This window comes from Mus musculus, chromosome 5, assembly GCF_000001635.26.
Source record: "Mus musculus strain C57BL/6J chromosome 5, GRCm38.p6 C57BL/6J".
Taxonomy (NCBI): domain Eukaryota; kingdom Metazoa; phylum Chordata; class Mammalia; order Rodentia; family Muridae; genus Mus; species Mus musculus.
Window position 1 is genome coordinate 121866852 of NC_000071.6, and position 27911 is coordinate 121894762.

Consider the following 27911-nt stretch of genomic DNA (forward strand, 5'->3'; position numbering starts at 1 on the left):
CACAGTTTTGAGAGCCGGGCTGGTGCTCTCTCTCTTTCATTCGTCAGTAGGGGTTCCTGGTCAGAGCCGTGTGCCTAGCGTGTGGTCCTGCATGCTTCGGGGCTAGCTGGCACCTCCAGGCTGTCCCTGAAGTCACTGGGAAGCCCCATTGGCGCTGTGCTCAAAGCTGAGAAGAGCTAGCCTAGGGCTGCAGGGAGCACTCCGGGCTGCAGGGAGCACTCCGGGCCCCCACCACGTACCTAGGTTGTTGTCGGTGAGGACCTCCTTGACTCTCTTGGTGATGGAGTATGTGTCCAGCTCTGGGGACATGGCCACCATCTCCTGGATGCCCCCCGCAGCCTGGCTGCTTGAGAAGGGCTTCCCACCCAGGGAGGAGCTGGCCCGGCCTTCGGGCTGCTGATTCTCCTTGCTGCTTTCCAGCGACAGGCCCAGAGGCTCCTGGGACGTCTTTTCAGGCTCCGTGGGGCTTGGGGGAGGCGATGGGGAGGAGGTTGGCTCCGTGGGACTGGCTGCAGGCAAGAGACGGTGGAGCGGTCATGGCCGTTGAGTGTGGCTGGGTAGCATGGCTTGCCAGAGCTGAGGCTGGTACCAAAACACCCGCAGCCACCACAGTGCACCCCAGGAAGGGACCTCTCAGGTCTTCATGGTAACATAGCCCTTCCTTGTTCTGTGGTATTGAGGGGTGAGCCAGGTCCTTGCTATCCCAAACAGCTTGGCTCCTTTCAAAACTTTCATTCTGAGCTATGGACCTCCATACATGGCAAAAACTGGCTTTGAACTTACAATCCTCCTGCCTCTGCCCCCAGAATGCTGTTTGCCTGTCCAACACCTGTCTGGCCTGTCTCCTGCCTACCTGTCACCTCTCTTGCCTATTGGTTTCTGCCAGATGTTTGTCTGCCATTTGTTTTGCCCGCCTGCCTGTCTGTCTACAGTCTGCCTTCTACCTGTCTACCAGCCTATCCTTGTTTTGTAGCCACAAATGGAAAGGGACCTCCAGGCCTGTTGCTAAGGTAGGACCTGCAAATTCTGCCACCTGACACTCTGTTCTGGTTTGTAACCGGATCCCCATTTTACAGATGGGGTTACCGACCCTTGGCCGGAATCGTTGCCTCTTTGTGGTCTCCGGGGCAGGTGGGCCATCCTGCCTGAAGCCACGTGTTCTGAAATAAATGTCACCCACAGGACCCCAGCAGCCCTGCATACGGGCCCTGTGACTTCAGGTAACTCTCCAAGCCTCTCTTGTTTCTAGCTCTGCAAAGTTCAGGCTCCACCCTGCCATGACGTCACCTATGAACACAAGACTGGCCCAGGCCTGTGCTAGGAAAGATTCCGAGGAACAGCATGGAGTCTCTAGGGAGCTGGTGAGTGTGATTTTGTTGGGACACAGGGTTGTTGTCCTGCCTGAGTCCAGGCCTTCTGCACCTCTGCTGAGTGGAAACTTCCTCCCATAGGAAGGAGGGGAAAGGGGGTGTGGGCCAGGGACCCCTGTTCAGGTGACAGCAGTTGAATGGTGTCTGGGATGCAGAGAGGGCAGAGGTGGGCATGCAAGCCCACTGACTTGGGGTAGAGCCCAGGCATTGTACCCTCACTTACCTTGGCTAGCGCTGGGCTGCTGGGTTGGGGCTTGGCCCTGGCCCTGGCCCAGCTGGTCCGACAGCCACAACTGCATCCGGATAAAAGGCTCCCGGCCCTTCTGTGTCAGCTTGCTCCATGGCTTTGGCCGTGACAGCATGTCACTCACGCTACCCTGAGACAGTCCCAGGACCTGCAGGTGGAGGGTGGCTCAGCAAATGACCCTAAAGGGCATCCCATGGTCTCCTCCAAGATGCTACTCTGAACCTCCCCTTAAGTCTCTTCCTCCAGTTCTGATCTTTTCTTTTATCCCCTCCTATTTAATGTTCCAGCACTGGCTGGGGACATTATGGAATGGACTGGGCTGAATCTTTACCCTTCAGGGGCTGGACCATGGGAGCTAAAGGGCTGTAAAGGGCAGGGGACTGGCTGTTAACTGGTTCAGTGTCCAGGGATGGCTAGACGCAGGAGAGACACCCAGAAGAATGGCTTCCTACCTGGGTCACCCTCCAGTCTATAGGTCTTAGGGCTAAGGTCTCAGTGGGCCTTGCTCCTGGGTCCCCCCTCCTCCCCCGGGTCCACACCTTCTCCCCAAAGATGCGCTGGCAGATGCCGTTCTTGGCTAGCTTCTCCTTGACCTGGCGTGTCAACTCCAGCGTGTCTACCTCCCGGTACATGTACAGTTCATACTGCTCGGGTGTCAGGGGCGGCACAGTGGGTTTGAGTGTGCGGGGCACGTATGCTGGATAGTAGGGCAGTCGCCCGCCGCCCACCTCCGGGGCTCCGGCCTCGGCCTTGAGCTCTCCCACCCTGGGGGCCTCGTCCTCGCCCATAGCTGCTTCGTCCTCAGGGGCGATGGTTGCCTCGTCCCCACGAGGCCAGGCTCGCCCATTGGGCTGTCCGGAGTAGCTGGAGGAGGAGGAGAGGGAGGGCGACACGGAGGCATAGGGACGGCTGAGCAAACCACGGTCTGATGCCCAGTGGTGGTCAAAGTAGCCGGCATCGCCGATCTCCGACTTCACCTTGCGGATGATCCGCTGCACAAATGCAGCGGGGGACAAGACAGCAAGCGGCGCCTGCACAGTGCTGCTGCTGCCGCTGCCACCACCGCCATCTTCCTGCTTCACGCAGGTCAGGGCCCCATTCTGGCTCGCAGTGGCTGGCGAGGGCCGCTCCGGAGGAGAGGGAGGCACTGAGCGGCCCCTGGGACCCGACTCCATCTCCAGCAGGGCCTGCTGCTGGGCTTGCATTTCTCGGCGGGCTTGTTCCAGAATGTTCTTGATGGCATCTTCCGAGGTGCTGGAGGAGGCTGTGCCGTTGGGGATGCTCACGGAGGCTGGGGAGTTCTTGGACTCACCTGTGATGGGGTGGACAGGGGCCCATCATCGTGACATAGTTGTATGTGGCATCTGTGTTTATACCATCTAAACATGGGGGCAACCTCGGTGTTCTACAATGGGAAGACTGGTTAAGTAAGTCATGGTGGGTCTTGTCTGACTGTCTGGTGCAATATTAGGCAGGCATTAAAAAAAAAATCAGGCCAATAGTAAGATCTTAGTATATGTGGAGAAAGTGAACAAGGAGAGGAGGCAGTGTTAAAACAAAGCCAAGGGGCTGGTGAGATGGCTCAGAGGTTAAAAGCACCTACTCTTCCAAAGGTCCTGAGTTCAAATCCCAGCAACCACATGGTGGCTCACAACCATCTGTAATGAAATCTGATGTTCTCTTTTGGTGTGTCTGAAGACAGCTACAGTGTACTTACATTAAATAAATATTGAAAAAAAAAACCCAAAACAAACAAACAAAAAAAACAAAGCCAAAACCCACAAAAAGCACGCCTTTTATACACGCTGTTATACATTTATACAAACCAACCTCGTGAAAGCCTAAGAAGGTCAAGAAAGAGGCAGTAACTCAAAGATGCGCTCATGAATTCTATAGCAAAAGCCCGTGGTGGAAACCCAACCATCCAAAGAAAAAACAGCCGGGCGTGGTGGCGCATGCCTTTAATCCCAGCACTCGGGAGGCAGAGGCAGGCAGATTTCTGAGTTCCAGGCCAGCCTGGTCTACAAAGTGAGCTTCAGGACAGCCAGGGCTATACAGAGAAACCCTGTCTCGAAAAACCAAAAAAAAAAAAAAAAAAAAAAAAAAGAAAAAGAAAAACCAGTGGTTAATGAGGTCGGGCATACCTTTAATCCCAGCAATCAGGAGGCAGAGGCAGGCGGGTCTCTGGGAGTTTGTTAGAGGCCAGCCTGGTCTACAGAGTGAGTCTAGGACAGCCAGGGCTACACAGAGAAAGCTTGTCTCAGGGTTGGGGTGGGGGAAGGGAAGGTGATTCAAAGTCTAAGTCTCCACAAGCTACCAAGCAAGCTAATTAAACCACAAGGTGCAGGGGAAAGTCTCATCAATGGACTGATAGGAAAAAACCAGGCTGACAGCTATCTGAGAGGGAAGAGAAGGGGAGGAGCGGGGAGGGGGGGAGGGGAGGGGGAGTGTCAGGTCAGACGCACACAGAGTCTTGGGTCGGAGTCATAAGTCCCAGGGGCTCAGTTGGTTCTATGAATAAGCAAAGGAAGACAAACAGGAAGTCCACACAAGGAGTAAGCAGAGAGGATGTCACAGACCCAGGCCGTGTCTCAGGACAGCAATGGAGCCGGGTGTGACTAGGGGCTGCCTCTCTCTCCCTTCTAGACAGTGTTCTCTGACTACTGAGCCAGACAGGTCACCATGGCCTTCCTCCATGATCCTGTGTCCCTGGGTAGCCTCCACCCTTGGGCCCACGACACAGCCATTAGAATGACATTTTGTTTTTCAAACTAAAAGCAATAGACCAGCATTGAGTCTCGGAAAGTAACCCAGCGTGGATCCAAGTAGGAACCTAGAAAAACATTTAAAACAGGAAGGGATGACAACCCAGGAAGTGCCAGTCACATGACTTCAAAGTCCAGCAACAGGCTGGGGAGGCTGAAGTGGGAAGCGGCTTGTCTTTGTCTCTGTCTCTCTCTTTTCGAGACAGGGTTTCTCTGTGTAGCTCTGGCTGTCCTGGAACTCACTCTGTAGACCAGAGTGTAGGCCTCGAACTCAGAGATCCGCCTGCCTCTGTCTCCTGAGTGCTGGGATTAAAGGCGTGCACCGCCTCCGCCGCCGCCACCACCACCACCACCACCACCACCACCAGCACTGACTAGCCTGTCATTGTTATGAGCAGCTTGTATAAATGCCTGCCCACCCACCTCCACCCTGGACACTTCCTTTGGTTTTGTCAAGAACACGCCTGGAGCTGGCATTCGGCCATGCCTGGTGCCCTGGGCTGGGCCTTCCCAGCTGTTTGGAACATATTGGGGTAGGAGGTAGAAGTGGGAGTGGCCACCCTTATAGCTTAGTACTGAGTGTGAACACTCCCTTCAGCCCCGCTGCTGACTTTAATGCTTCCGAGTCTGTTTCTGACCCTGGGGGAAGCACTGAGAACGTCAGACACCCAGGGTCTGTGTAACTGAACTCAAGGCTGTGCTGCTACGCCTCAGCCACATCTGCAGCTCACGCTTCACATCTGCAGCTCCGGACTAGCATTCAGTGGGAGCCTGGTGGTGATGATGGTGGTGGTGGTGGGGCACACCTTTAATCCCAGCAATTGGGAGGCTAAGGTGTCCCAGTAAGAGTAAGTAAGAACTCTTTTGAGTTCAAGGCCTGTCTGGTCTCCAGAAAAAGTTCCAGGACAGCCAAAGCTACACACAGAAACCCTGTATTTAAAAAAAAAAATCATGAATGGCTCAGAGGATTAGCTGGTAGGGCAGGGTAAACTCCCTCTCCTGTGGCCTCTCCTAGGGACAGAGGCGGGTCTCCACTGAAGGCCACAGTCACGGATAGATTTTCCTCATAGGACTTTGCAACTGGAATACATGCACGGATCCACCAGCAGGGGGCAGCAGACACCGCACAGTGGGGTGGGAGAACTGAGCCCAGCATCCCAGGATCCCAGGCAACCAACACTGCAGGGTGTTAAGTGTATAACTTGGCCTAGCCATAGAAGCCCCCAAGCCATTGGCAGGGACAAGGCCAGAGCCATTGATGGCAGGCAGGATCACAACAAAGAAGGTGGTTTTGACTCTAAGACTCTGCCTACAGTCTTCTGTGTACCTGCCCCTGGCTGGTGATCCCCTTAGCCTTCAGAAAGGAGAGCTAATATCATTCCCGTCTTAAAGATGAGAGGAGGGAAGCACAGAGAGGTCAAGTCATCAATACAAGGCCACACAGCTAATCAACAGCTGAACCAGGATTTATGGCCAGTCCTGCTATCTTGTATTTGGTACTGTAGGCCACAGTGGGAAGCATACCAGGATAGGGGGGGGGGGCTTCCTGGAGGAGGTGACACTTAAGAGAGTGGCGCTTGGCTAGATGTCCTGGGAAAGGGGATAGTCTCAGGGTCCGGATGTCTTGCTGAACAGCTGAGATTTTGTTATGGGGCAGGTAGTGAGACACGGGAGAGACCTGAGCTGTGGCATACCTGCGTGTGTTCCAGGAAGGCCCTTCTGGGGCCCTGGAGGTTACAACTGACCTGGGAACACCCTGGGATGATAGAGGAGATGCAGGCAAGGATCAGAGGTCATGGGCAGAGGCCACACTTACCCCCCTTCTGAGACTCTATCTCCTTCTTGGCCTGCTCCAGGATGCTCTTGATGGCGTCGTCCGAGCCTGTCTCAGGTGTGCGGATTCTCGGGGTGATGCTGCCTGGGAGGGGCACGAAGGTGGCGGCTGTGGGGCCTGCAGGGGGCGGGGTCAGGCCCTGGAGGTGGGCAGGAGGGTATGGACCAGATTGTCCTGGGGTGGGTGGGGAGGGTGACAAATGGTAGGTGGTGTAGTGACTCCGGCTTTGGGGCTGGAACTAGGACCCTGTGCGTGCTAGGTCAGTGGTTAGGGCTGGTTAATGGGCCAGGATGATTATGGCAACAGCGGACACTTCTTAAGCAGTTCGGAGCTCTGGGTCCTTTTAGCCCCTCCCCCACGGGCCAATGTCGAGAATGGGGTGGGAGGTGGAAACTGAGGAATCAGCCCAGAGCTGGGGCTTAACTGCCCAGAAAGGGCTGCAGAGGGAGGGAGGGGTGGCCCAGTGCAGGAGGGAGCAAGGTCACGAGTCTGTCCCTCGAAATAGGGAAACCAAGGCACAGGGTGGTGGCTCACCCACCCCGGGGTCACCCACAGCTCTGGATGGCGGTGGGGCTCCTCCGTGGCTTACCTCGCTGCCTCACCTGGATGGTGCGCAGGGCCAGCACATTCTGCTCATCCGACAGGAACTGCTTCATCTTGATGAAGGGCTCCTTGCCTTTCACCGTGAGCTTACGCCACGGCTTGGGCCGGGCCAGGATCTCACTCACCGAGCCCTGCGACAGTCCCAGCACATAGTGGCCAAACACGCGCTGGCCAATGTTGTGCTTGAGAAGTTGCTCCTTCACCTGAAAGGCGATCTCAGCCGTGTCCAGCTGCTCCTCCTCTGGCCCAGCCCCATCCACAGCCTCCGGGGCCCCTGTGGGCTCGGGGCAGGGCACGGAGGCAGCAGGAGCTGATGGAGGCTTGGCACCACCGTAGAAAGTCGGGGGGAATGCCAGCAGGTTTCCCGTCTCCCCTTTGAAGGCAGCTGGGCCCATCATATGTTTGGATAGCAGTGAGTCCCCAGCCAGCCTCTCCCCCGGGGCCAGGCTGGGGAAGGGGGACAGCGAGAAAGTCCTTGGCCCATCAGGACCCAGGCTGGGGCCCAGCAGGGGCTGCGCAGGGCTTGGGGACAGCGGGTCTTCCGGGCCTGGCGGAGGTGGAAGCTGAGGAGGGTAGGGGGGCTCCGTGCCCAGTGAGCCCTTGATGGAGTCATCCTCCGAGGGGTCTTCCTCTAGAACACCAGGGGGGATGCACAGACAGACAGACAGACAGAGGTGCAGAGGGACCAATTGTGATGGAGGGGAGGGATGTGCAGAGGCAAGAGAGATGGTTAGAAAGGGAGAGAGAGAGAGAGCAGAGACAGAGGATATGGGGTAATGGGGGGACAGGATGAGGGACTAGCTATAGGTCTCAGAAGCCATAAATACCCATGCTTGCTGTTGTCCCTCATTCTCGAACCCCACCTCCTCAGACCCCCTTCAAATGCTAGCTTGTGGGACCCACCTGCTGCCATTGGGGACATTATCCTAGCAAGCAGGAAGGGAGTCACAGTCACCCCAGGGGTCTAATGCCTCCAGTGCCTAGTCACTCAGGCCACCCAGCACTTCCCATTTAAGAGACCAATAATGAGCCTGCCATCTTGGCGAAGGTCACAAGGCTACAGGGCCACTGAGCCATTTGTGGGAAGAAGGGCAATTTTAAGCTGTGGGCCATGCCCTGGGGGTCGGCTGTAGGGTAGGGTATAGACACCCCTCCCCTGACTCCTGAGTTCTTATTAAAGTTCCAGTATCCAGCTAGAGTCAGGGTCCAGGGAAGTCACTGGGAGCCTTGGGTCTACCTGTGACCCTGAACCTGGGAAGCATCACCCAGCAAATGCCCAGCCTACATCCCCGGTCTGGATTCTTCTGCCTCATGAATTGCAGTGATCCTGGGGCATGAAGAAGTCCAAGGGCATCCTTGTCCAGCCCCTCAGCCCAAGTGCCCCCTCGGTGAGTTCCTCGTCCCCTACCAGGGCTGGCCAGCAGCGCAGGCTTCTCCAGTAGGAACTTCTGTGTGGGGAAGAAGACATCCTTGGCCACAAGCAGCGGGTCGTCAGGCTTGGCCAGCGTCTGGGGGGTGGGGTGGGAGGAAGCAAGGGCGAGAAGGTACGGCTGGTGCAGACTTGATGGAAGCAGCCAGCTTTGGGGGACAGGGACAGCGGTGGCAGGGATGTGTACCTGTGGGAGGCTGCAGGTGCTGGAGGCCAGCTTCATGGCTCTCAGGATGCTGCGGGGAGAAAACAAGAGGGGCCGGAGGTCAGCAGGAGGAGATACCCCAGGTGGGGTCCTGTAGACCAGGCTGGGTTCGAACTCACAGAGATCTACCTACCTCTGCTTCCCAAGTGCTGGGATTAAAGGCTTGTACCACACTCACCACACCAAGTCATACTTGCCTTTCTTTTTTCGTTTTTCTATATTTCATTTTGCATATGGTCTCATGTAGCCCAGGCTAGCCTCAAATTCATTTTGTAGTGGAGGCTAGACTAGAATTCCTGATTCTCCTGCCTCTGCCTCCCAAGGACTGGAGCACCACCAATCTGTTCTTCCCTTTGTCTCCTGTTTCTGACTTCCTCCTCGCTTTCCCTCCCATTCTCACCCCCTCTTCTCCTTTCCTCTGGGGTTCCAGGGAAGGAACCCCAGGCCTTTGGCACACTACCCATGTCCTCTCCCATTGAGCCATCCTGCCTTGTGGTTTTAGGCTAGACATAGGTAGAAACTACCAAATACATATTTTTTTCCAGAAAGTTCCAAAATGCAAAAACTGGATTTGCCTCGGGACTGCACACTGAGTACTAATGTGGCCTCGTGGCAAGGGAGGGACGTGCAGTTACCGTGTTAGGAATCATGGGAGAAGAGATGATGAAGTCACAAGAGGCTGCACCTGGGTTCCATGGAGGACACTACCACAGTGCTACCAGGCCCGGGCTTAGTCATCCCACCCTGGTGACACCAAGGGTCAACTGTCAACTGAAAACTGTATCAACTGCAGGCTTAAAGTCACATGTTCCAGTGAGTTGGGTCTGGGGAGCCCCGCATGCCCACAGCCTGCGTTTATCTGACTGCCGAGGAAGTCCCCAGTTTCCACACCACAGTGACAAGGTGACAAGGTGACAATCTCCACAGCTTCACGGAAAAGGACCAGTGTGCTGGTTTGTTTTTCTGCCAACCTGACATGAGCTAGAATCTTTTGGGAAGAGGAGGTCTTCACTGAGAAGGTGCCTTCATGAGACTGGCCTATAGGCAGGTCTGTGGGGGGCGTTTCCTTGATTTAATGATTGCTATGGGAAGGCCCAGCTCCTCTGCAACCAAAGTGGTCCTGGGTGCTCTAAGCAAGCAAGCTGAGCAAGTCATGGCGAGCAAGCCAGTAAGCAGCACCCCTCCATGGCCTCTGCATCAGCTCCTGCCTCCAGGTTCCTCCTGCCTTGGCATCCCTGGGTGATGGGACTGGATGGAACCCATAAGCTACAAGATGGCGTATGTTGGCGCTTTATCACAGCAACAGAAACCAGGCGAGGACAACCAGTTTGTTTTGTGGAGGCCCAGGCCAGGCTGCCAGGCCTCCTGGCTTGACCTCCTGAATGCTGGCTGCACTAGTGAGCCTTTGCCACCACACCTAGCTGTGACTGGACTGGTTTTGACAGAGAGAGAGATGTGGACCCCAGAGTGGACATGTGGGGGAGGAGCTAAGGAGCTTTCTGAACAGTCCCAGCCAACATGGTACCTCAGCTCTGTTTTAATCTCTTCATAGTCAGCCTGGGCCTCGAGCTTTTCTTGGAGTTTCTGGAAGACAAAAGGATCTAATGAAGCTGGCCCGTGCTCCCAGCCCACCACCGCCCGCCCCTGCCACCCTGGGACCTGCCTCTATGGCCTCGGACTTGGCAGCTAGCTGCCGCTCCAGGTCAGCGATTTGGTTGGCTGAGACCTCCTCCAGCTCCTGCAGGGAATGTCGAAGCTGCTGGGCGTCCTTCAACAGCCTCAGGATCTCTCTGTCCTTGGAGGCCAGAGCTGCCTCCAGCCGCGGCCCTGAACACAGAGCAAAGCTCACCTTCTCCTGGGAACAGAGAGTGCTCTCAGTGAGTGGCTTTGAGGGGCTGAACCCCAGCATGGCATGCTGCCCCTGGACCTCAGGTGGAAGGGAACTTTCCATCTGGCGATCTGACACTGCTGTGCCACTTGCACGGTTCCCCTTACAGAAGCCGTGCTTCATTCAAGACTTGAGTTGTCAAAAATACAACCATGGCTGGGTGTAACGGTAAAGACCTCTGCACTCTGGAGTCAAAGGCAGGAGGGTGACCACAAGTTCTAGGTTAGCCTGAGCTACACAGTGAGACTTTGCCTCCAAACAAACAAACAAACAAACAGACAAACAAAAACAACCATGAAACAAAATAAACCCCCAAACGAAAAAAAAAAAACAAAACCTAGCTGGGCAGTGGTGGTACATGCCTTTGATCCCAGCACGCGGGAGGCAGAGGCAGGCGGATTTCTGAGTTCGAGGCCAGCCTGGTCTACAGAGTGAGTTCCAGGACAGCCAGGGCTACACAGAGAAACCCTGTCTCAAAACACAAACAAAACAAAACCACAAAACCCCTAGGGAGAAAAAAGTTGTCTGTTGGTAAATTAGGGGCCTAAATTTCATCTCTGGAAAAAGCTGGGTGTGGTTGTCTCCAGGTATAACCCAGGAAGCAGAGGCAACTGGACTCCTGGAGCTTACCCGTGAGCCTACGCTAATTCATGATGTCCAGGTCAGTGGGAGATCCCATCTCAGAAAGTGAGGTGGACAGCCTCAGGGGAACAGAATCCAAGGTTGTCCCCTGGCTTCAGTACACACAGGCAATCACTCAGATCCATGTGTATAGGCATACGTGTACATGTATATGCACACACACACACACACACACACACACACACACACACACAAAAGTAAAAGTGGGAAGGAACTGTAGCAGTGGCAATTCCAAAATAGGTTTGGGGTGCTGGGTCCGTCGCCAAGGGAAATGACCCATCCAGGAAACCATTGACCCTCAGGGCCAGAGCAGCCACATTGCAGCCACAGGCAGTGTTTCTGCGGCATCCCCTGATCTGTTCCACGCCTGTCACCCATCTAGAGGTCTTGGAAACTGCCCCTGGAGTCTCCGTTCCATCTATGACAAGGTACAGGCTTGTACAGGTTCTGAGGGACCTGGGTCAGGCAGCTCTCTGGCTTTATTACACAATCTAAGAAGTACTTACAAAGAAAGAAAAAAAATCGCAACAAACTCTTCACACACAAAAAAACAACCCCACCACTACTAATCCAGCTTTCTTCCTTGGAGATAAATGCCAATTAAAACAGGAAGCGGATGCCATTAATACATTAAATTAATTAGCATCAAGTGCCACTGTTGTGCTCAGAAAAGCTGCCTCCCAAACCAGCCGGGGATTCCAGTGTGGCTGCTTAGTCATTTGCAGGTTCCTCGGGGGTTAATTAAGAAACGCTGGTGACTCCTCCCCAGGTGGCCACAGCTCCCCTGTCTCTCCAGACAGACTCGCTTCTGTGGGACAGTCACCTGGTAAATCACCAAAGACTTGGGACAGAGTCACATTTACCTTCCTGGATGCTCATGCAAACACACACACACACACACACACACACACACACACACACACACACAGAGTAAAGACCTTTTCGGCCATTGAAGACCCACAGTCACTGTTACACATCACACCAGACGTGCACATTCGTGGGCGCAAGAGGCAGTGAACTCTGAGGAGCAGAGCCAGATTCTGCGCACGGTAACCGCCAAAAGCATTGGCTCTTTCCCAGCACAATCTATGAGCCAAGCAGTTCTCTCTATAACCTTGTACGCTAGCGTGGATGGGAAGGAAACTAAAGTGCTGTGACATCGGCGCCCGTGTGCTAAGGAAGGCGGAAACCACAGCTGCCACTTGGGATGATGTAAGGAATCGTGACTCTAACCCTCCAGCGTGCAGAACCCCGGGAAGGAGACCGACAGTGTACAAGACCCATGGGATGTGGGTTGTGACTTAAGTCCTTAGGCAGGCAGTGACCCCAGGACTCTTGAGGGTGCTGGCCAGGAAAAGGAGAAAGACGGGTTGATTTCACTTAGGAACCTTGGGGTTAGTAGCTGGAATTGGCTCTTTATAGCACTGGAGGAAGGGGCGGGTCCCACCAGAGTCACCTGCAAGGTTTAGGACTTAAGGGCTGAAATACAAGCCTTCTTACAGTTCCTGGTCAGGGCTTGAAAATTCCCAAGCGACCACCAGGCAATGAGAGACTGGTGTTCAACAGCACCCTCTGGTGGCCACCACTCACAATGCCCCGTGGTCCAAATCCTGCTGCACCCTGCAATGGGTGGTACCTTCTTGGCGTTGGGAACAATTCGGGCATTTCCAGGCAAGGCGAGGGAGGCATCCAAAGGAAGACACTAGGCTTTTTGTTAACCAATAGTCAGCAGAATCTTGCACAACTAAAAGCAGTGCACACTCAACAAGACCCTGTTGCTACAACAGGTTACAGTAAGTCTTGTACTATGCTGACCTTAACAATGCTCTCTGCACTCAGAGACCCCGTGCGTCCCTGCTCACATCCACGTCAGTCGGTTGGTCCTCGCAAGTGACACCCACTTTCCCTATGTGCAGAGACATGGGCTTCCCCAATCTTTTCCCTCTGCCTTCCCCCACGTCCCAGGTGCATCCTTCTTACCCCACTGGGTCCCTGGGGGGAACAGCAAGCCAGGCGAATGGAGCTGTTGACTGACGCCAGCTGCTCCCGAAGGCTTTCCACCTCACGCTGGGCAGCCTCTGCTCGCTGGGGGAAGAGAAGAGGGGAGCGGATGAGAGAAAGAGAGAGAGAGAGAACAAGGATGCCCTACACCTGTACCACCCTGGATCTCCAAGGGCCTAGGTTCCCACAGTCCTGAATGCAGGCAGGCCTGGACCTGGGAAACCCTGTCACTGAGCCCCACGGTGGGTACAAAGGAAGAGATGTCTCACCCCACCTTTCCTGGTGAGATGGTATTACTGAACAGAGGCCACCAGGGATGGCTCTAAGTGATTAAGTGATGCTAGGGTACCTGAGACCCCCCAAGGTGAGAACACTCCTTCTGCCAGGGAGGGAAGGGCAAGAAGGGGCTGTCTGCACCCATCCCCAGGTGGTTCTGTCCCACACTGGGGCCTGTGTCCCTTCTCTGGCTCTGGCTCAAGACTGTACACTGGGGGGGGGTATCTGCTATCTTCAGAGGTGGTCCCAGTTCAGTGGCTGTCACAGCCTCTGGGTGACTCCCTTGGCTTTCTAAGGCCTCAGTTTCCCTTTTACAGAATAGGGGTATTAAAAAAAAAAGTCAGAGGAGGCTCTCGTGCTCGAAGGCCAAGCAGGGCACACTGTAAATAGAGTCCGTGGTTGAGCTTAACTCTATTCACACATTTACTTGGCTATTTGTTCCAGGGTCTTCTATAGTTGGGCTGGCTTTGAACTTGATATGCAGCTGAGGATAACCTTGAATTCCTGGTCCTCCGGTCTCTACCACAAGTTTGTGCCACCACACCTGGCTATGATCTCTTTTCTCAAGGCCATGTCATTGGCTAAGAAACCTCCCGCTGGGGGTTTGGCAACAGGGTACTAGCCTCTTCATTGGACAGCCAGGCTGGACCCTGCAAAGGCGGGATCGGTTTGGCCCCATCTGCATGTCCGTAGGGCAAAGAACCCTTGCCCCAGTAATCCCATTTTGGAACTGGATCCATCCTTCAGCTCCTGCACGTGTGAGATGGTGTCTGCCCGAGGGTAATCGTGAAGGTGTTGGTTGGGAGAGGGGAAAGGTGGACATTAACTATAAACAGTCATCTAGAGTGGTCTGGCTAGAGCAGACTTAGCAATCTATAGCCCACTAACTGTTCTTATAAATAAAGCTTTATTGGCATGCAGGTGTGCACACTCGGGGTGGACACAATTTTTCCTGCTGCAGTTGCTAAGTTGCCTCTTTGGCACACAAAATGTGGTTCTCACAGTGCTAAAATATCTGTTTGCTGTTGTGGGAAGCAGAACCTGGTGTCCCAGATTAGGCGAATGTGTGCCAGTGGGTACATCCACCAGAGGCAGGTAGAGCCCGTGAGGCTCATGTGGGTCTACTGGTTGGTTTGTACATGGGTGGACATCCCTGGAAGGAGAGCCCAGAAACTGGTCAGACAGGCCGCTGGGGCAAGGGGCACTGCCTTGGATCTGCTCTGGTTTGTCTTTTCTGAATTTTGAACTATGTGAGTGAATTACCTATTTGAAGGGTAAGACAAGGGCTGGGTGATGGTGGTTTTAGTTCCAGAGGGAGGCAGAGACAGGCAGAGCTCTGTGAGTTCAAGGCTAGGCTGGTCTACATGCCAAGTTCCAGGCCAGCCAGGGCTACAGTGAGACCCTCTCTCAAAAAACCAAAACCACTAAAAATGCTATGCAACTGATATAAATGGAGATCTGTAGTGACAATTTTGGCATTTTGTTTTTTGTTTTTAAATACATAATATTTTTTCATTTTATTAACCCCAGGTGTGGAATACGGGCTGTTTCAGACTGTCCACAGCAGTCGACTATGATTTGCCTAGTGCTCTATTGGCATGATTTTGCCAGTTGTGAATAGTTTCTCTGTTTGTATGACATTTGGAATCTGGGGGCTTTTCAGAGGATATATAATGCTACAGCCCCGAGAAGTAGGGTGGGTTGTTGGTTGGTTGCTGTTGGTTGCAGTATGTTAAGTCATCATGTGCAAAGAAGAAACAAGAAGAAATGAGATATCCTGATGGTGAAGATCAAACTTATCCCAAGGAACTCTACAGCTCTGATCGGCAGGAAGTAGTCTAACAATAACATCGGTCCCTCCCTTTCTGGCCTCTTTTCTCTCCTATTTAGTCTTAAAGGTTAAAGGGGAAAAAAGGGCGGAGAAGGTTGGAAGAAAGAAGAACCCACAAAGTAGCACCAGAGTAATGATCCCTGAAGTAACACAGGAGCTGGCTGGAGAGGTAGGGCTCAGTTGGGAGTGTTTGTTCAGCATGAAGGAAGCCCCACCCGGTTCCAATCAGTAACACAGTTTATAAAACATAAACCAGATGTGGTGGCACACACCTGCAATCCCAGCACTTGGGAGGTGGAGACAGGAGGATCAGGAGTTCAAGGTCACCCTCAGCTAAACTGGGAGTTCAAGACCAGCCTGAGATAACAGCAGATCCTGCCTCAAAACAAAGAAAGAATTCCAGCCAACCATGGGAGCAGAAGCCAGGAAAATCACTATCACCACGGCCCTGGCCCTGCTTCTCCTGGGTGCCCACTGCTCCCATGGGGGCCAGAGCTCAAGAGGTTATCAGTAGTCTGGCATGCTGCCCACAGAGACAGGCCCCAGGGCCTGTGATCTGAGGGACTCTGCCACAGGGCCTCCCGCAGTGACCCAAGCAAAATGACACTGTGCCTTGCCACAGGACTGGCCTGCTGATCTTGGGGTTATCTCTATACCCACGGGCAGACAGGGAGATACTCAGTAATCAGGGTGTTGTAGGTCCTTGGGCAAGGCCAAACAACTTGGGTCCAAACAGCCGCAACCCAGCTAGGTGCCCCACTCCCCCCCCCCCCAGCCCTGCTCCCACCCCCACCCCTACCCTCCACAGGAGACTCCCACTCACGGCTCACCTGGTTGGCCTTCTCCAGGTTCGTCATGATCAAGCCGACCTCATCGGCCCTGGGACACAGAGGAAAGGGGCCCTGAGACAGGCTGGCGGCTTCCATGCAGATCTCTGCCCAAAAGTGCAGAGCCATGGAAGCCGCCCTCCACGCTCCCCAGAGAGAAAACATACTGGGTGGGGGTAAAAAATCTCCACTGCTGGGAACTAGGGACTGGGTCTCAAAACTCCTCCCCTACACCTCTCTTTTCTTGAGACAGGGATTCTCAGTGGAGCCCTGTCTACCCCAGCACTTGCTCTGTAGACCAGGCTTGGCCTTGAACGCAGAGATCTGCCTGCCTCTGCTTCCCAAGTGCTGCTAGGTGGTTAGCGCCTGCTACCTGCACAAAGCTCTTCTTAAAGGCAGCCCAGGGCCCAATCTTTGGGGAGCTACAACAGGGGCTTTCTCCTCACCTTCCCTCTAAGAATCGGACAGTGCTCTTGCAGTGACTCCCCAAGGTGGGGCCCTTGTCTACGGTGCCATTCCCTCCAGACTGTGACACTGGGGGCGTAGGACAAGTCTGCCTAGCTTGCTGGGACTCTGGGGGCTGGGGGACATGACTGGTCACATCCTTGCACATCCTTGAGGCCTTCGTAGGCACGCACTGTCTGTACTGCCTGAGGTGCACTTCCTAGTGTGTCATTTGAGGCTGCCTGCCTGGGCCACCCCTGCCTCCAGCTCTTCCCTTGGAGAAACCAATTTCATGCTCGATACAGTGACTGCACACAGTAAGTGCTCAGTGGTGGCTGTGAGTGGATTCGTCATAGCCTGCTACTGCCTGTGTCTGCTTTAGGGACTGGGTGGTGAAGCGTTCATGTTCCCTCCAGGGTCTCAGCACAGCACCAGATAAACAGTTGGTGTTCAATAAGTGTTTATGACGTGAGTGATGTCTTAAACCGGAAGAAGTGACTGCACTCTGAGTCGTTTAGATGCTGTCACTTGGCCTCCACTGGTTGTACTGGGAAACTGAGGAATGTGTAGGGCAGGTGGTAGAACCAGAGGTCAGGGGTCATGGGTCAGGGTCGGGGGTGAGGCTGTCCAGTGGCCTCACTCAGGTGGGTCCAAGGGTGTTGTGACTCTGGTGTGTGAATAAAAGGGAAGATGGGTCAGGTGCATGCCTGGGGGTCACTTGCTCAGAGAATCAGAAGGAGGTGGCCTGTGTGTGGCAGACAAAGGGAGGAGGCGGTGTCCCCAGCTCACTTACTTGGAAGCAGCCTCCTCATCGTATTTCCTCCTCAGCTCCAGCAGCTCTGTCTGTGTGGCCTTTAGCGCTGGGAGGGGTGAAGGCCAGGTGAGGCGGGGCAGCTGGGTTGTTCCGCCCCCTCCCTCGCTCCGCCCCCCTCCCCCCACCCCGCCCCATACCCGCCCCCCCCCCAAGCTGGGAGGCAGTCTTAGTGGGAGAGGGATTGAAGACCTGGCCAGGTGGGGGACCTGGGGCAGGAGGACTCATAGAGGCTTGGGAGTTCCAGGTCTGTGAGCTGCTGCTGAGATTTCTTGAGAAATCCCAGTTTGCTTGTTCATTTGGTTTGGTTTGGTTTTTTAGGGACAGTTTCAGAACGTGGCCAAGGCTGGTGGGGAAAACACTAGGTCGCTCAGGCTAGCCTTAATTCTCCTGCCTCAGCTTCCTGCCAGTTACATTTCCAAGTTTTGACAGGTAGGCTACCCACTCTGGGGCCACTAGACCCTGCCTGGTGGCCCAGGGCATTAGTCATCTTCCTGACAATCTGGCTCTAGCAGGTGCCCTAGTCACCATCTTTGACACAGCTTAGTGCATGGCTGTCAAAGGTTTGCCCCATTTGGTTCCACCCCAGCTTCTGACCCCTGTCTTTGGGCACACCGGATTTATGTCCCCAAGTTCATTGTTTCACTGGCCACCCCTGTCCCCCATCCCCACGCTGCTTCAAGCCACTTGAGGGCTCCCGCCCCCCAGAGTCAGAGTCATACCTGAATGTAACACCTTGATTTTCTCCTCTGCCTCCCCCAGCCTGGCTGCCAAGGTGATGTGGACTTCTTGGAGACCCCTGGAGAGACACGGGGCTGCTCAGGCTGCGTGCTAGGACCCACCTGGTCCTACCACAGTGGGTGTCACTCCCCAAAGCCGCCCTGGTTTTATTCCCATTCCTGCAGCCGGCGCTTGGACGCTCAGGAGCCCTTGCGAGGAAAGTTACATGTACAGAGCTGGCGGCCGACCTGTCTCTTTCCTAATAGAAGACAAACCCCCAAACTCAGATGTTACCTCCGTTCCTTCATGGCTCCGTCCTCTCTGGCTACTCTCACCTTTTGGCTGCTCCAGGCTAGCTCTGACCTCAGGGCCTTTGCCCAGCCTCTCCCCTCATCCAGTCACACCCTTTCCATTGGCCGGAGCCTCACTGACGGAGGACTTTACCCACCCCCTCCCCATGTCCCTCTGGAGCCACGTCTCCCTTGGTGCACTAGAAAGACCACCCCATTGGTTCTCCCTGTTCTTGCCAGACTTTCCTTCACTATTGTATTGATGTGGCTTGTCTTTATTTCTGTTCCTTCCTTCTGCCAGCTCAACTATGTGGAAGCCTAGGTTCTGGCAGACTCTCTCTGAGTGAGACCGATGGCTACTGTCCACTCATGTTGTGTCAAGGGGAAGGCCCTTGATGAGGCCGGTGGACCTGGTGTTACCCCCTGACAATCTTAAGACCAAGGTTCCCAGAGAGCTGGAGCCATGCCTGGGTTCTGTTACTGCCACAATAGACAAGAGCTCCATGACCCCGTGACCCCAGAGAGGTGTCTTAACACATACAAAAAACAAAACAACAACAACAACAACAACAAAACCCTAAACCACCACCACCACCACTACCACCACCAACAATAATCCCACTCTATCTTTCTTCTGGATAAGGCTGATGAATGTACCCATTCCCCAGACAAGGCAACTGAGACTGGAAGAGTGAGCTGGGAGTTGTAGGGCCGGCCTCAGAGTCCCTCACCCTTTCCCATCTCCCTCCTGCCAGTGACTGCCCCAGGGCTTCCTGGGCAGCCTGCCCTGCCTCCCTCCTCACTTCTGTCTCTCGGCCTCATTCTTCTGCAGCAAGGTGTCTGTCACGAGGGTGTCCTCGGGACCTGGCAGGTGGTTACCGTTGGCTGGCGTGTGCCCCGTGGGACACGTCCCCTCGTTCTGCTCTGCAGAAGACAAGAGGACCACACTCAGCACCCCAACAGCTGCAGGCAGAGGCCCGCCTGGACCCCTGAGATCAGTTCATTAGAGATAGTGGGGTGGGGGCAGGGAAGGGGGGACCTACTGGCCTGCAGGCTGGCAAGCTCACAAAGTGTGCTGGCTGGGTTTTATGTCAACCTGACACAGGCTAGAGTCTTCTGAGAGGAAAAAGCCTCAACTGAGAAAATGCTTCTCTAATAAAGGGCTGTAGAGAGCCTGTGGGCATCTTCCTAATTAGAGACTGATGGGAGCGTCCCGCCCACAGTGGGCGGAGCCACCTCTGGGCTGGTGGTCCTGGGTTCTATAAGAATACAGGCCCAGCAAGTCACAAGGAGCAAGCAAGCCAGTAAGCAGCATCCCTCCATGGCTTCTGCAGTAGCTCCTGCTTCCTGCCCTGCTTGAGTTCCTGTTCTGACTTCCTTTGATGAACAGTGATGTGGAAGTGTAAGCCAAATAACAAACCCTTTCCTCCCCAACTTGTTTTGTGGGGTTTCGTCATAGCAGTCATAATCCCGATTGGGACACAAAGCCAAGCTCTCAAAGTTCCAGCCTTAGCCAGCACACCCTGGGCCCCTTTTAACCATCCACGCCCACCCTAGTCATCTTTATTACTTTTAAAATTATGCTAAAATATACGTGAGATCTACCACCCAAGCCATTTTCAACTGACACCACAATAGTATCTGTTTGTGCGCTAGTGTGTGTCAGGTCCAAAGGAGGCTCCGTTTCCCAAAATCCTGGGGATTAGACAAAAGCCAACATTCCTCAGGGGCTTGTAGAGCTGGTCCCCTGCCACCAAAAGGAGACATTTCCCTGGTCACTGGCTGAAGGGACAAATGACTACTGTAGTGCATGGTAGCACAGCAGCACCCATGCTGGCCTCCGGGCTCCCACACTGACACATGTACCTGTTAGACATTTTACAGTCCCTATGGTGTCCCCAGCTCTTCCCATCCATCCCCAGTTCCCAGCCACTTGTGTTCTTTATAACCCTGCCATTTTGGCTCTGCTCCCTCTTCAGCCCACACACTCTCTCTCCCTCTCATCCCCTCCCCGCCCCATCTTGGTCTCCCTTGCTCTGTGCCTGCTTCTTGCTGGCCATGTCCAGTCCGCTGGCTGTGTTCGATCTACTACTTTCTCTGCTCTGGACTCTTCTGGCTACCCCTGGCCACTCTCTCCCTTGTCTCTACAATAAACACCTTCTCCTTAACCATGCCATCATCTGTGGCCCTGCTACCATAATTCAGTGTCACCCAGATCCTGCCCTCTGCCCCACCCCCATCCCCAAAGGCTGCTCAGGTTTGGCTGCAGCTCTGACATCTAGGTTTGTCCCCAACATCCCGCAGTGGTGTCATTGGTACCTCTGGCACTGGGTGGCTCTGGGCACCTCTTCCACGCGATGTGCACGTCTTGTAGGCGCTGCCCACTGGGGTCAAAGCTGGGACGCTGCAGTCTGTCGTCTAGAGTCCGCGCCACCTCAAATGATGGGACAGGGTCTGCAGGGAGACAGGGAGAGAGAGGGGTAGGAGGATGTAGGGGAGGCTGGGGCTAAGACACCCTTCCACAGAAAGCTGGGGGCACGGTCTGTAGGAGCCACTTGGAGTCACTCTGATGTCTGCAGAAAGCAGACAACTTTTTCTTTCTTTTTAAACTTATTTTAAAGATTAATTAAAAAAAAAGCTGTGTGTGTGAGCCTGGCGTGGTGGCGCATGCCTTTAATCCCAGCACTCAGGAGGCATTGGCAGGCAGATTTCTGAGTTTGAGGCCAGCCTGACAGCCAGGGCTATATAGAGAAACCCTGTCTCGAAAAACCAAACCAACCAAACAAACAAAACAAACAAAAAAACCCCTGTGTGTATGCACACATGAGTGCAGGTGTCTTCAGAGGCCAAAGGTGTCAGAACCCCTGGAGTTGGGGTTACAGTCAGCTGTGAGCCATCTTCTGAGGGTGCTGGGAAACTAACTGGGGTCCCCTGCAAGGGCAGCACATGCCGAGCCGCCTGTGGAGGTTTGGAATGGGAATGACCCACCTAGGCTCATATGGTTGAATGCTTGGTTCTCAGTTGGTGGAAATGTTTGGGAAGGATTAGGGGGTGTGGCCTCTTTGAGGAGGTGTGGCCTCATTGAGGAGTTGTGTCAACAGGAGTGGGCTTTGAGGTTTCTAAAGCCCATGCTGGGCTCAATCGTCCTTGTTTGTCTGTCTGTCCATTCATCAATCCATCCATCCATCCATCCACCTATCGTTTTGAGACAGGTCCTCTCTATGTAGTACTGGAACTTATTATGTAGTCCAGTCTGGCCTTGAACTCAGAGATCTGCCTGCTCCTGCCTCCCAAGGGCTGGGATTAAAGGTATGTGCCACTATGCCCGTCTGGTGCTCTGTCTGCTGCACACGGTTGAAGATGGTAAGCTCTCAGCTATTTCTCACAGAACCATGCCTGCTTACTGCCATGTTACCCACATGACTATAAGGGACTGACCCCTCCCCCCTGCCCCAGCCCCACAGTGTCTCAGTTGGCGTGGAACTGACATCTGCTATTATGGTAGATCCACAAAGAGGCTCATATAGTGACCATATGCCCAGGGACTCAGAGGCAGTGCAAGCGCTATGGGGGCCAAGCTGAACGAGGGTGCCCCCACCTGGTGGGACCTGGTTCCCACCTGTCTAGCCCCTTGGATTCTTCAAACTGGTCATGTGGTCTCTGGATACCCCTCACTCCCTATATCCAGTAAAGCCTTCATCCCTGGTTGGATGCACCGTGGGCTGTGTGACATATCCCAGTTAAGTAGAAGAAAGCCAACACCCAGATGTAAGCCTTGGCCAACCTCACCATCTTACACACCACACTCAAGAAGCCCAGGAGAAAGACACCTTGTAGGTGAGGGACCTCAGCACAGGAATGGCCTCCACAGTCCCCTGTGGAGCAGCTGTCCCTCTCTGTGCCTAGCCATAGATGGCAGCATGTGTTTGCGTGTACGTGTGTGCATGTGTGTGTGATGAGGCACATAGAAAATGGTTAACACAACGTCCCCCAGACCTCAGAACACACAGAAGCCCTAGCTATTCCTTCTTCATGATACCATCGAAAACATGCTCCCCACCCTACCCAGCCGCTCAAGTGCCACCTCCTCCAGGGAGGCCTCCATACTGCGTTCATCTTCTAATACAAGAACAGACCCTGTGCATCCTTCACAGGTCTAGCCTTCATGTGGTCAGCCTCTTCTATCTGTAAGTCCATCTCCTTATCCCTTAGTGGACAGATGCCCAAAAAGGAGGCTTGAGTTCACACCCATCCCTGCTTCTCCCTTCCCACTGAGCCTGGTTGAAGCCTGACAAAGTGGAGCTTGATAACGTTTTTTTTTTTTGCTGGCAGAAAGGCTTGGGCCATGCCTGCATGGGGGCGCCTTCGGGTCTGGCTGGAACAAGGTGGCTCCTTGTGTTGTTCTTAGCTTAGGTGGCAGAGAGGTTGGACGTCGTTGTTGTCACGCCTGTACTGAGGTGAGCAGGTGTGTAGGACTTGGCAATGGCTCTCCTCTGTCAGCACCCCCCACCCCCGACGCCTGTCATTAGGCCGGGTCTGCTCAGCGGGGTGTGCCATTATGCCTCCCCGGGCTGGTGTAATTATACATTGACATAATTAACCCAGCAAGCGCATTAGGCAGGCCAGCTAAAAATTCATCTCTAATTATTTGTTGTGTGCGTGCTAACAGGCCCATCTGCACTGCCTTTGTACAACACGAACAAATTAATTTACAACTCTAGATTTTTTAATAAGTTCAAGGAATTGCTTTCTATTGTGGCCTGTTTTTTTTTTTTTTTTTTTTTTTTTTTTTAAGAAAAAGAGAGAGGCACCGGGTATTTGCAGGGGTCAGGGAAGTTAGATAAACATGGGGGTGGGGGGTGGAGTGCAGGCTGAGGAGGCCACAGGAGTGGGGACCTTTCCAGCTTGGGGCTCAGGGGTCCAGAAGGCCAGGTCAAAGGACCACACCAGGGCAGGAAAAGGTTCTTGCTACCTGCTGTTCACAGAGGCCAAGGACAGCCCTTTGCCAACCCTGAGGGGCTTCCTGCTGGCTGTGTGTCCAGAAGAAATGTGGGCAGGTCTTGCTTCTCAGGAGACATGAATGGGGAGATTTAAAAACAAGACACTGAGCTGGGCTTGGTTGGAGAGGCTGGGTGGGGCATGAGGATTATAAATTCAAGGCCGCCTGGGCCACTTAGTAAAGGAAAGGCAGGGGTTACGGCTCAGTTGGTCTAGCACTTGCTGCCTCGTGTGCACGGAGCCCAGGGCTTCAACCCGTGCTCCCCATAAACCGGGAGTGCCGACAAGACGCATGTTCAAGGCCAGCCTGGGATATATAAGACCTGGGCTAAGGAAGGAAAAAAAAAAAAAAGGCTGGGGATGTGGCTCTGTGGCAGAGTGCTTGCCTAGCAGGCATGAGGCTCTGGGTTTGATTCTCAGCACAACCTACATAAATGAATAAATAAGAGACAGGGAGAGAGGTGCGTGACTCAGGGTGGGAACAGCCCTCCACCCCCACCCCTTCCCGTGTGGTCTGCACAGTTACTCCTCAGAGTATGGAGGGCAGGAGTTAAAGAGGTGAGCAAGGCCAGGTGCTGGCCGTTGTGGCCACCCTAAGAGCCCAGTGTTCACTGGAGCTCAGGAGCGCTGGGGCCAGTCAGCCTAGAGCAATGTTCTGTGAAGTCTGGGGACAGAGAGTGACCCCACACACACACACACACACACATGCTGCCATCACTTCCTGGGAGAAATGGCCTGTGACTCTCACTGCCGTGGCGGGAGGTGAGTAATGATGCATCTCTGTCCCACAGATGGACTAACCGTTGCACAGTGATGGGACTTCCCCAGGGTGAAGAATGGGGCAGGGACCTACCCCAGCCCAAGCTAGATTTCCAGGGCAGAACCAGACACTCTGAGAAAGGCTGATTGATTGATTGATTGATTGAGGCAGGATCTCTCTCTGCATCACTTGGCCTGTCCTGGAACTCACTCTGTAGACCAGGCTGACCTTGAACTCAGAGATCTTCCTGACTCTGTCTCCAAGTACTGGAACTAAAGGTGTGGCGCTGTCACAACTGGCTCTCTGTGTGTGGGGTTGGGGTCATTAAATTCTTCACGCCTTCATTCCACAGAGTTCAAGGCTACCCTAGAGGAAACGCAGAGGAACCAGGATAGGAGGCTCAAGGTCCAATCCTGACTTTGACATTGGCTGGGAAGGTAGTTTAGGGAGCCTTGGGCTTCAGTGGCGCCTGACTTCCAGGACTGTGGGGTGCAAGCTTGTTACAGCAGCAGCCACGAGTTCGAGTTCACCGTTGTTGCTCCTGAACTAAGTGTCAGGCATGGCTCCTCCTCCAGCCAGGCACTGCCAGGGGCTGCTCTGTACTGAGGACGGTTTGGGCTGTGGGAGCGGTGGCAGAGAGGAGAACCCTGCAGCTGCCACTCAGAATGGACAGAGGGGGCAAGGGACAGATGAGGCCATGTCAGAGAGAATGGGCTCCTGTTTAGGCTGGGCAGGCAGGACCTGTCTGGGAGTGACAGTAGGCAGAGCCAGCATGGTGATAAAGGAGAATGTTCTAGTCTACAGGATGCGTCTGGAGAAACAGCCCAGGGCAGGGTGAGGAACGGAGGCCACTCATCTCCCCATTCCCGCCCAACTCCCCTCTCCCTGCACTACCCACCCACTACCCACTAGAACTGCTGTCCCAGGAACAAGGCCTCACTGGGTCCTCATGACCACAGGGCCCAGTTACCGGTGAGGGTACGGGTCTCAGAGAGGCCACTGGCACCCAGGCGAGGCCCCTCCACTCCTTTCAGCCTGGCCAGGGATATAGTAAGTGACAGACAAGACTGCTTGCTTCTCCAGTGGCTCCTACAGCTAGGGCCCATTTGGAGGGAGTGAAACAGCGGCCCTGGGGACACAGCAGCTTTTTGGTCTGAGATTTCTCAAAAGCAAATCTTGGGTTTGGGAGCCCCCAAACCCAAAGTGTAGGAGCGAAGGAGTTTGTGGACAAATTAAACTGATTGGACCTCTAAAGAGGGGGACCACAGGCCGAGGTGACCACAGGTGAGGAAGGTGACAGGGTGGCTCAGGGCTATGGCCTGCTCTTGATTGATGGGTGGCTAATAATGGGGTTGGGGCATCCTTGTAAATAACAGGGAAAGCCTGGTCACCTGGTCACCTGCTGATGCTCAGGGTGGGAGACAGGGGCTGGAGAGACAGGGAGAGAAGGGTGGACCTCCCCTCCCTCTGTGTCCGCCCGAAGTGGCACACTGAGGATTTTTTTGGGACGCCGTAGCCAGAAGGCTGGCCACGAGGCTCCTTAGGAACAAATATGCAGAAGTATGCGCACGCTCCCCAAAGCTTGAGCCCAGGCAGCAGCCTGTTCCCATCTGGGCTTGGGCGGTGGCCGTGTGGGCGGCACAGACACTGATTTCAATCCAGAGTCCTAACTTTTCCTTAGCAGATGGGCACACGTCCCTTCCTTCAGGACAGCTAGGAGCCTGCTGGCTCCTTTCTCCCCACAACGGCTTGTGCTGGCTGGCTCTGAGGCCGCAGAGGTGCCTAGCATGAGGGTCTCCCTCCCTGGCACTGATGGGGTCAGCGGCAGCCGCTGTTAGCTGAGCAGCTACTAGGCGCTTGAGGCTCTGTCTCATTCAAGGTGGGAGGGGGAGGAGCTCATCTGTGGAGAAGAGACAGCAGCCCAGAGAGGGAGAGTCAGTTTCCAGGGCACAACATGTGTGTCATAATGCAAACACGGCTCTGTGTGTGTGTGTGGTGTGTATGTGTGTGAAGCACGTGGAACCTCCTGGGGTGGAAGGAAAAGGTCTGTCTTGCTCAGCACCATGCCCCTGTGGTAGGAGAGAGGCCAACAAACAGCAGCAAGCACTGAATATTTGTCGAATGAGAGGCGCAGGGGGAGAGGTGTGTACCAGACGGCAGGCTGGGTGTTCTCTGCTGTGTGTCCCACGGGCCTGGGGAAGGGCAGGCATGGAGGAAGCGGTAAGACAAGACAGCAGAGAGGGGCCTGGCCCATCCCTGGTGCCCAGAGCCCTTCTTCCTCTGCCCCCCCCCCACACACACACATTTGCAGCTCTTTGCTTCCCTCAGCTCTGGGGGTTCACACCTGGAGAGATATGTTGGCACTCCCCATCTCCCAGGCCAGCGCTCCTAAAGGGCTGGTTGTGACACTCCGCTTACTGGGTGCCCCCTCTTTCCACAGCACAAATCTCTGATGGACATTTTCCCAAAGTCCTGTATTTTCAAATGAATTCTACAGCAAGGTTGGACACTGAGAACCACAGGTGCGGATGTATGAGTGTGTGTGTGAGTGTGTTTGTGTTGGGGGCCTTTGTCAGTGAGCTTGTGCCTGTGAGGAGCTAGCATGATGCCTGTCACACAGACAACACCTAGAAATGTCCAGGCAACATGGTACCTGGGCCTTCCGTCTGAGCTCATGTGAAGTTGTTCTCTGTGTTCTTATGACACCTAAGGAACACGAGGGAGGGAAGGAAGGAGAGAAGGAGAGAGGAGGGAGGAGGAGGAGGAAGAGGAAGAAGAAAAGAAGGAAGGAAAGGAGGAGAAAGAGGAGGGGAGGAAGAGGAAGGAGAAAAGGAGAGGAAGATGCAGAAGAAGACGAAGAAGGGGAAGAGGAGAAGGAGGAGGAGGAAGAGGAAGAGGAGGGGATGTAAGTAGGGGCAGTAGGGGCCATCACTGTTCCCAGTTACACTAAAATGTCTTTTCCATGGAGGTGAAGGTGGCTTGATCACTAGATGGCGCTAAAATTAGTCATTTGGGACAAAACTCTAAACTAGTGATTTTACCTCCTGCTTTCATCAAAAATACATTTCACATGGCTTAGATTTAAAAATTTAAAAGAAGATCGCAGGAATACTAAAAAAACAAAAACAAAAAACAAAAAAACAAAAAACCCAATTCTAAACTTCAGGTGAGAATGTGTTTAAAAATAGGACACAGAAAGAAAGATTTGGTAAGATTCTCTACTTTCTAGAAATCATTGCTTGAATGTCTACTAGGTACGATGTATACGAGAGGCTATGAACAAAGTTAAAAAGCAAAAGTCCGTTTAACAGAGAAGATGCCAAACATGTCTACCGGTACCAATGCCCCTGTCCCTAATATACAAAGAGCATGGACAAATCAATAATAATTAAGTCCTGCTATAAATGGAGGAACTGCGCAAAGAGTTGGTCAAACAGCACACTGGGTAAAGAGTAAAAAAAGCTGGGCAGCCCAACCAGGGGAAACAACCTCATTTGTTCTGACCACAGGGTCTGGGATCAAGACAAGGTTTCTATGTACTTTCCCACATTTTTCTCTCTCATCCAAGGAACCCTGTGTCACAGCACTAGCCCTCAGCACATGGGCAGTGTGGGGAGGAGCTCAGGACACCAGGAACACCCACAGAAGAGAAAGAACCACACTGAGGCTGCGGGGTCTGGAGTCTCACAGGGAGGACCCACAGGCATGCCGGGGAAGGGGAAGGTGTGGCTACACGGGGGGGGGGGGGGGGGGGGGGGGGGGGGAGTGGGGTGTGGGGGTGTGGGTGTTCAGACACCACTCCACAGAAGTCAATGCAGGACAAGAGAAGGCAGCCGACAGCAGCTCTCTGTCTTTCTGCTTTCCTGTCCTCTGAGCAGAGGGTGTGTAAAGCAAAGCTACTTTCTTTCTTCTTTTGTATCTTTCTTCTTTTGTTCTTTTAGGCTGGGAAGATGCATTAAAAAACCCGAAA

General features: G+C 54.0%; 1 protein-coding gene and 1 long non-coding RNA gene across 20 annotated transcripts in view; one reads left to right on the forward strand and one right to left on the reverse strand.

Annotated features, from left to right (window-relative positions):
- Cux2 (cut-like homeobox 2) overlaps nucleotides 1-27911 on the reverse strand; it is a 192454-nt gene that overhangs the window by 8890 nt on the left and 155653 nt on the right. For 11 of the 19 annotated variants that reach the window (XM_011248171.3, XM_011248166.3, XM_011248173.2 and 8 more), the window contains 15 exons: nucleotides 20503-20637; nucleotides 18987-19107; nucleotides 17896-17972; nucleotides 17156-17222; nucleotides 15922-15970; nucleotides 12964-13068; nucleotides 10117-10308; nucleotides 9979-10037; nucleotides 8436-8484; nucleotides 8228-8327; nucleotides 6806-7450; nucleotides 6199-6333; nucleotides 2157-2929; nucleotides 1594-1765; nucleotides 240-509 (listed from right to left, as the gene is read on the reverse strand). In XM_011248171.3, coding sequence (XP_011246473.2) covers nucleotides 240-509; nucleotides 1594-1765; nucleotides 2157-2929; nucleotides 6199-6333; nucleotides 6806-7450; nucleotides 8228-8327; nucleotides 8436-8484; nucleotides 9979-10037; nucleotides 10117-10308; nucleotides 12964-13068; nucleotides 15922-15970; nucleotides 17156-17222; nucleotides 17896-17972; nucleotides 18987-19107; nucleotides 20503-20637 — 2949 coding nt within the window. The remainder of the gene's footprint in view (nucleotides 1-239; nucleotides 510-1593; nucleotides 1766-2156; nucleotides 2930-6198; nucleotides 6334-6805; nucleotides 7451-8227; nucleotides 8328-8435; nucleotides 8485-9978; nucleotides 10038-10116; nucleotides 10309-12963; nucleotides 13069-15921; nucleotides 15971-17155; nucleotides 17223-17895; nucleotides 17973-18986; nucleotides 19108-20502; nucleotides 20638-27911) is intronic. The other 8 variants (XM_006530157.4, XM_030254118.1, XM_030254116.1 and 5 more) reach the window with 3 other exon arrangements.
- Gm52785 lies at nucleotides 505-27632 on the forward strand. Its single transcript, XR_003955779.1, has 3 exons — nucleotides 505-1361; nucleotides 26382-26463; nucleotides 27510-27632. It is a non-coding gene; the product is annotated as a predicted gene, 52785 (long non-coding RNA).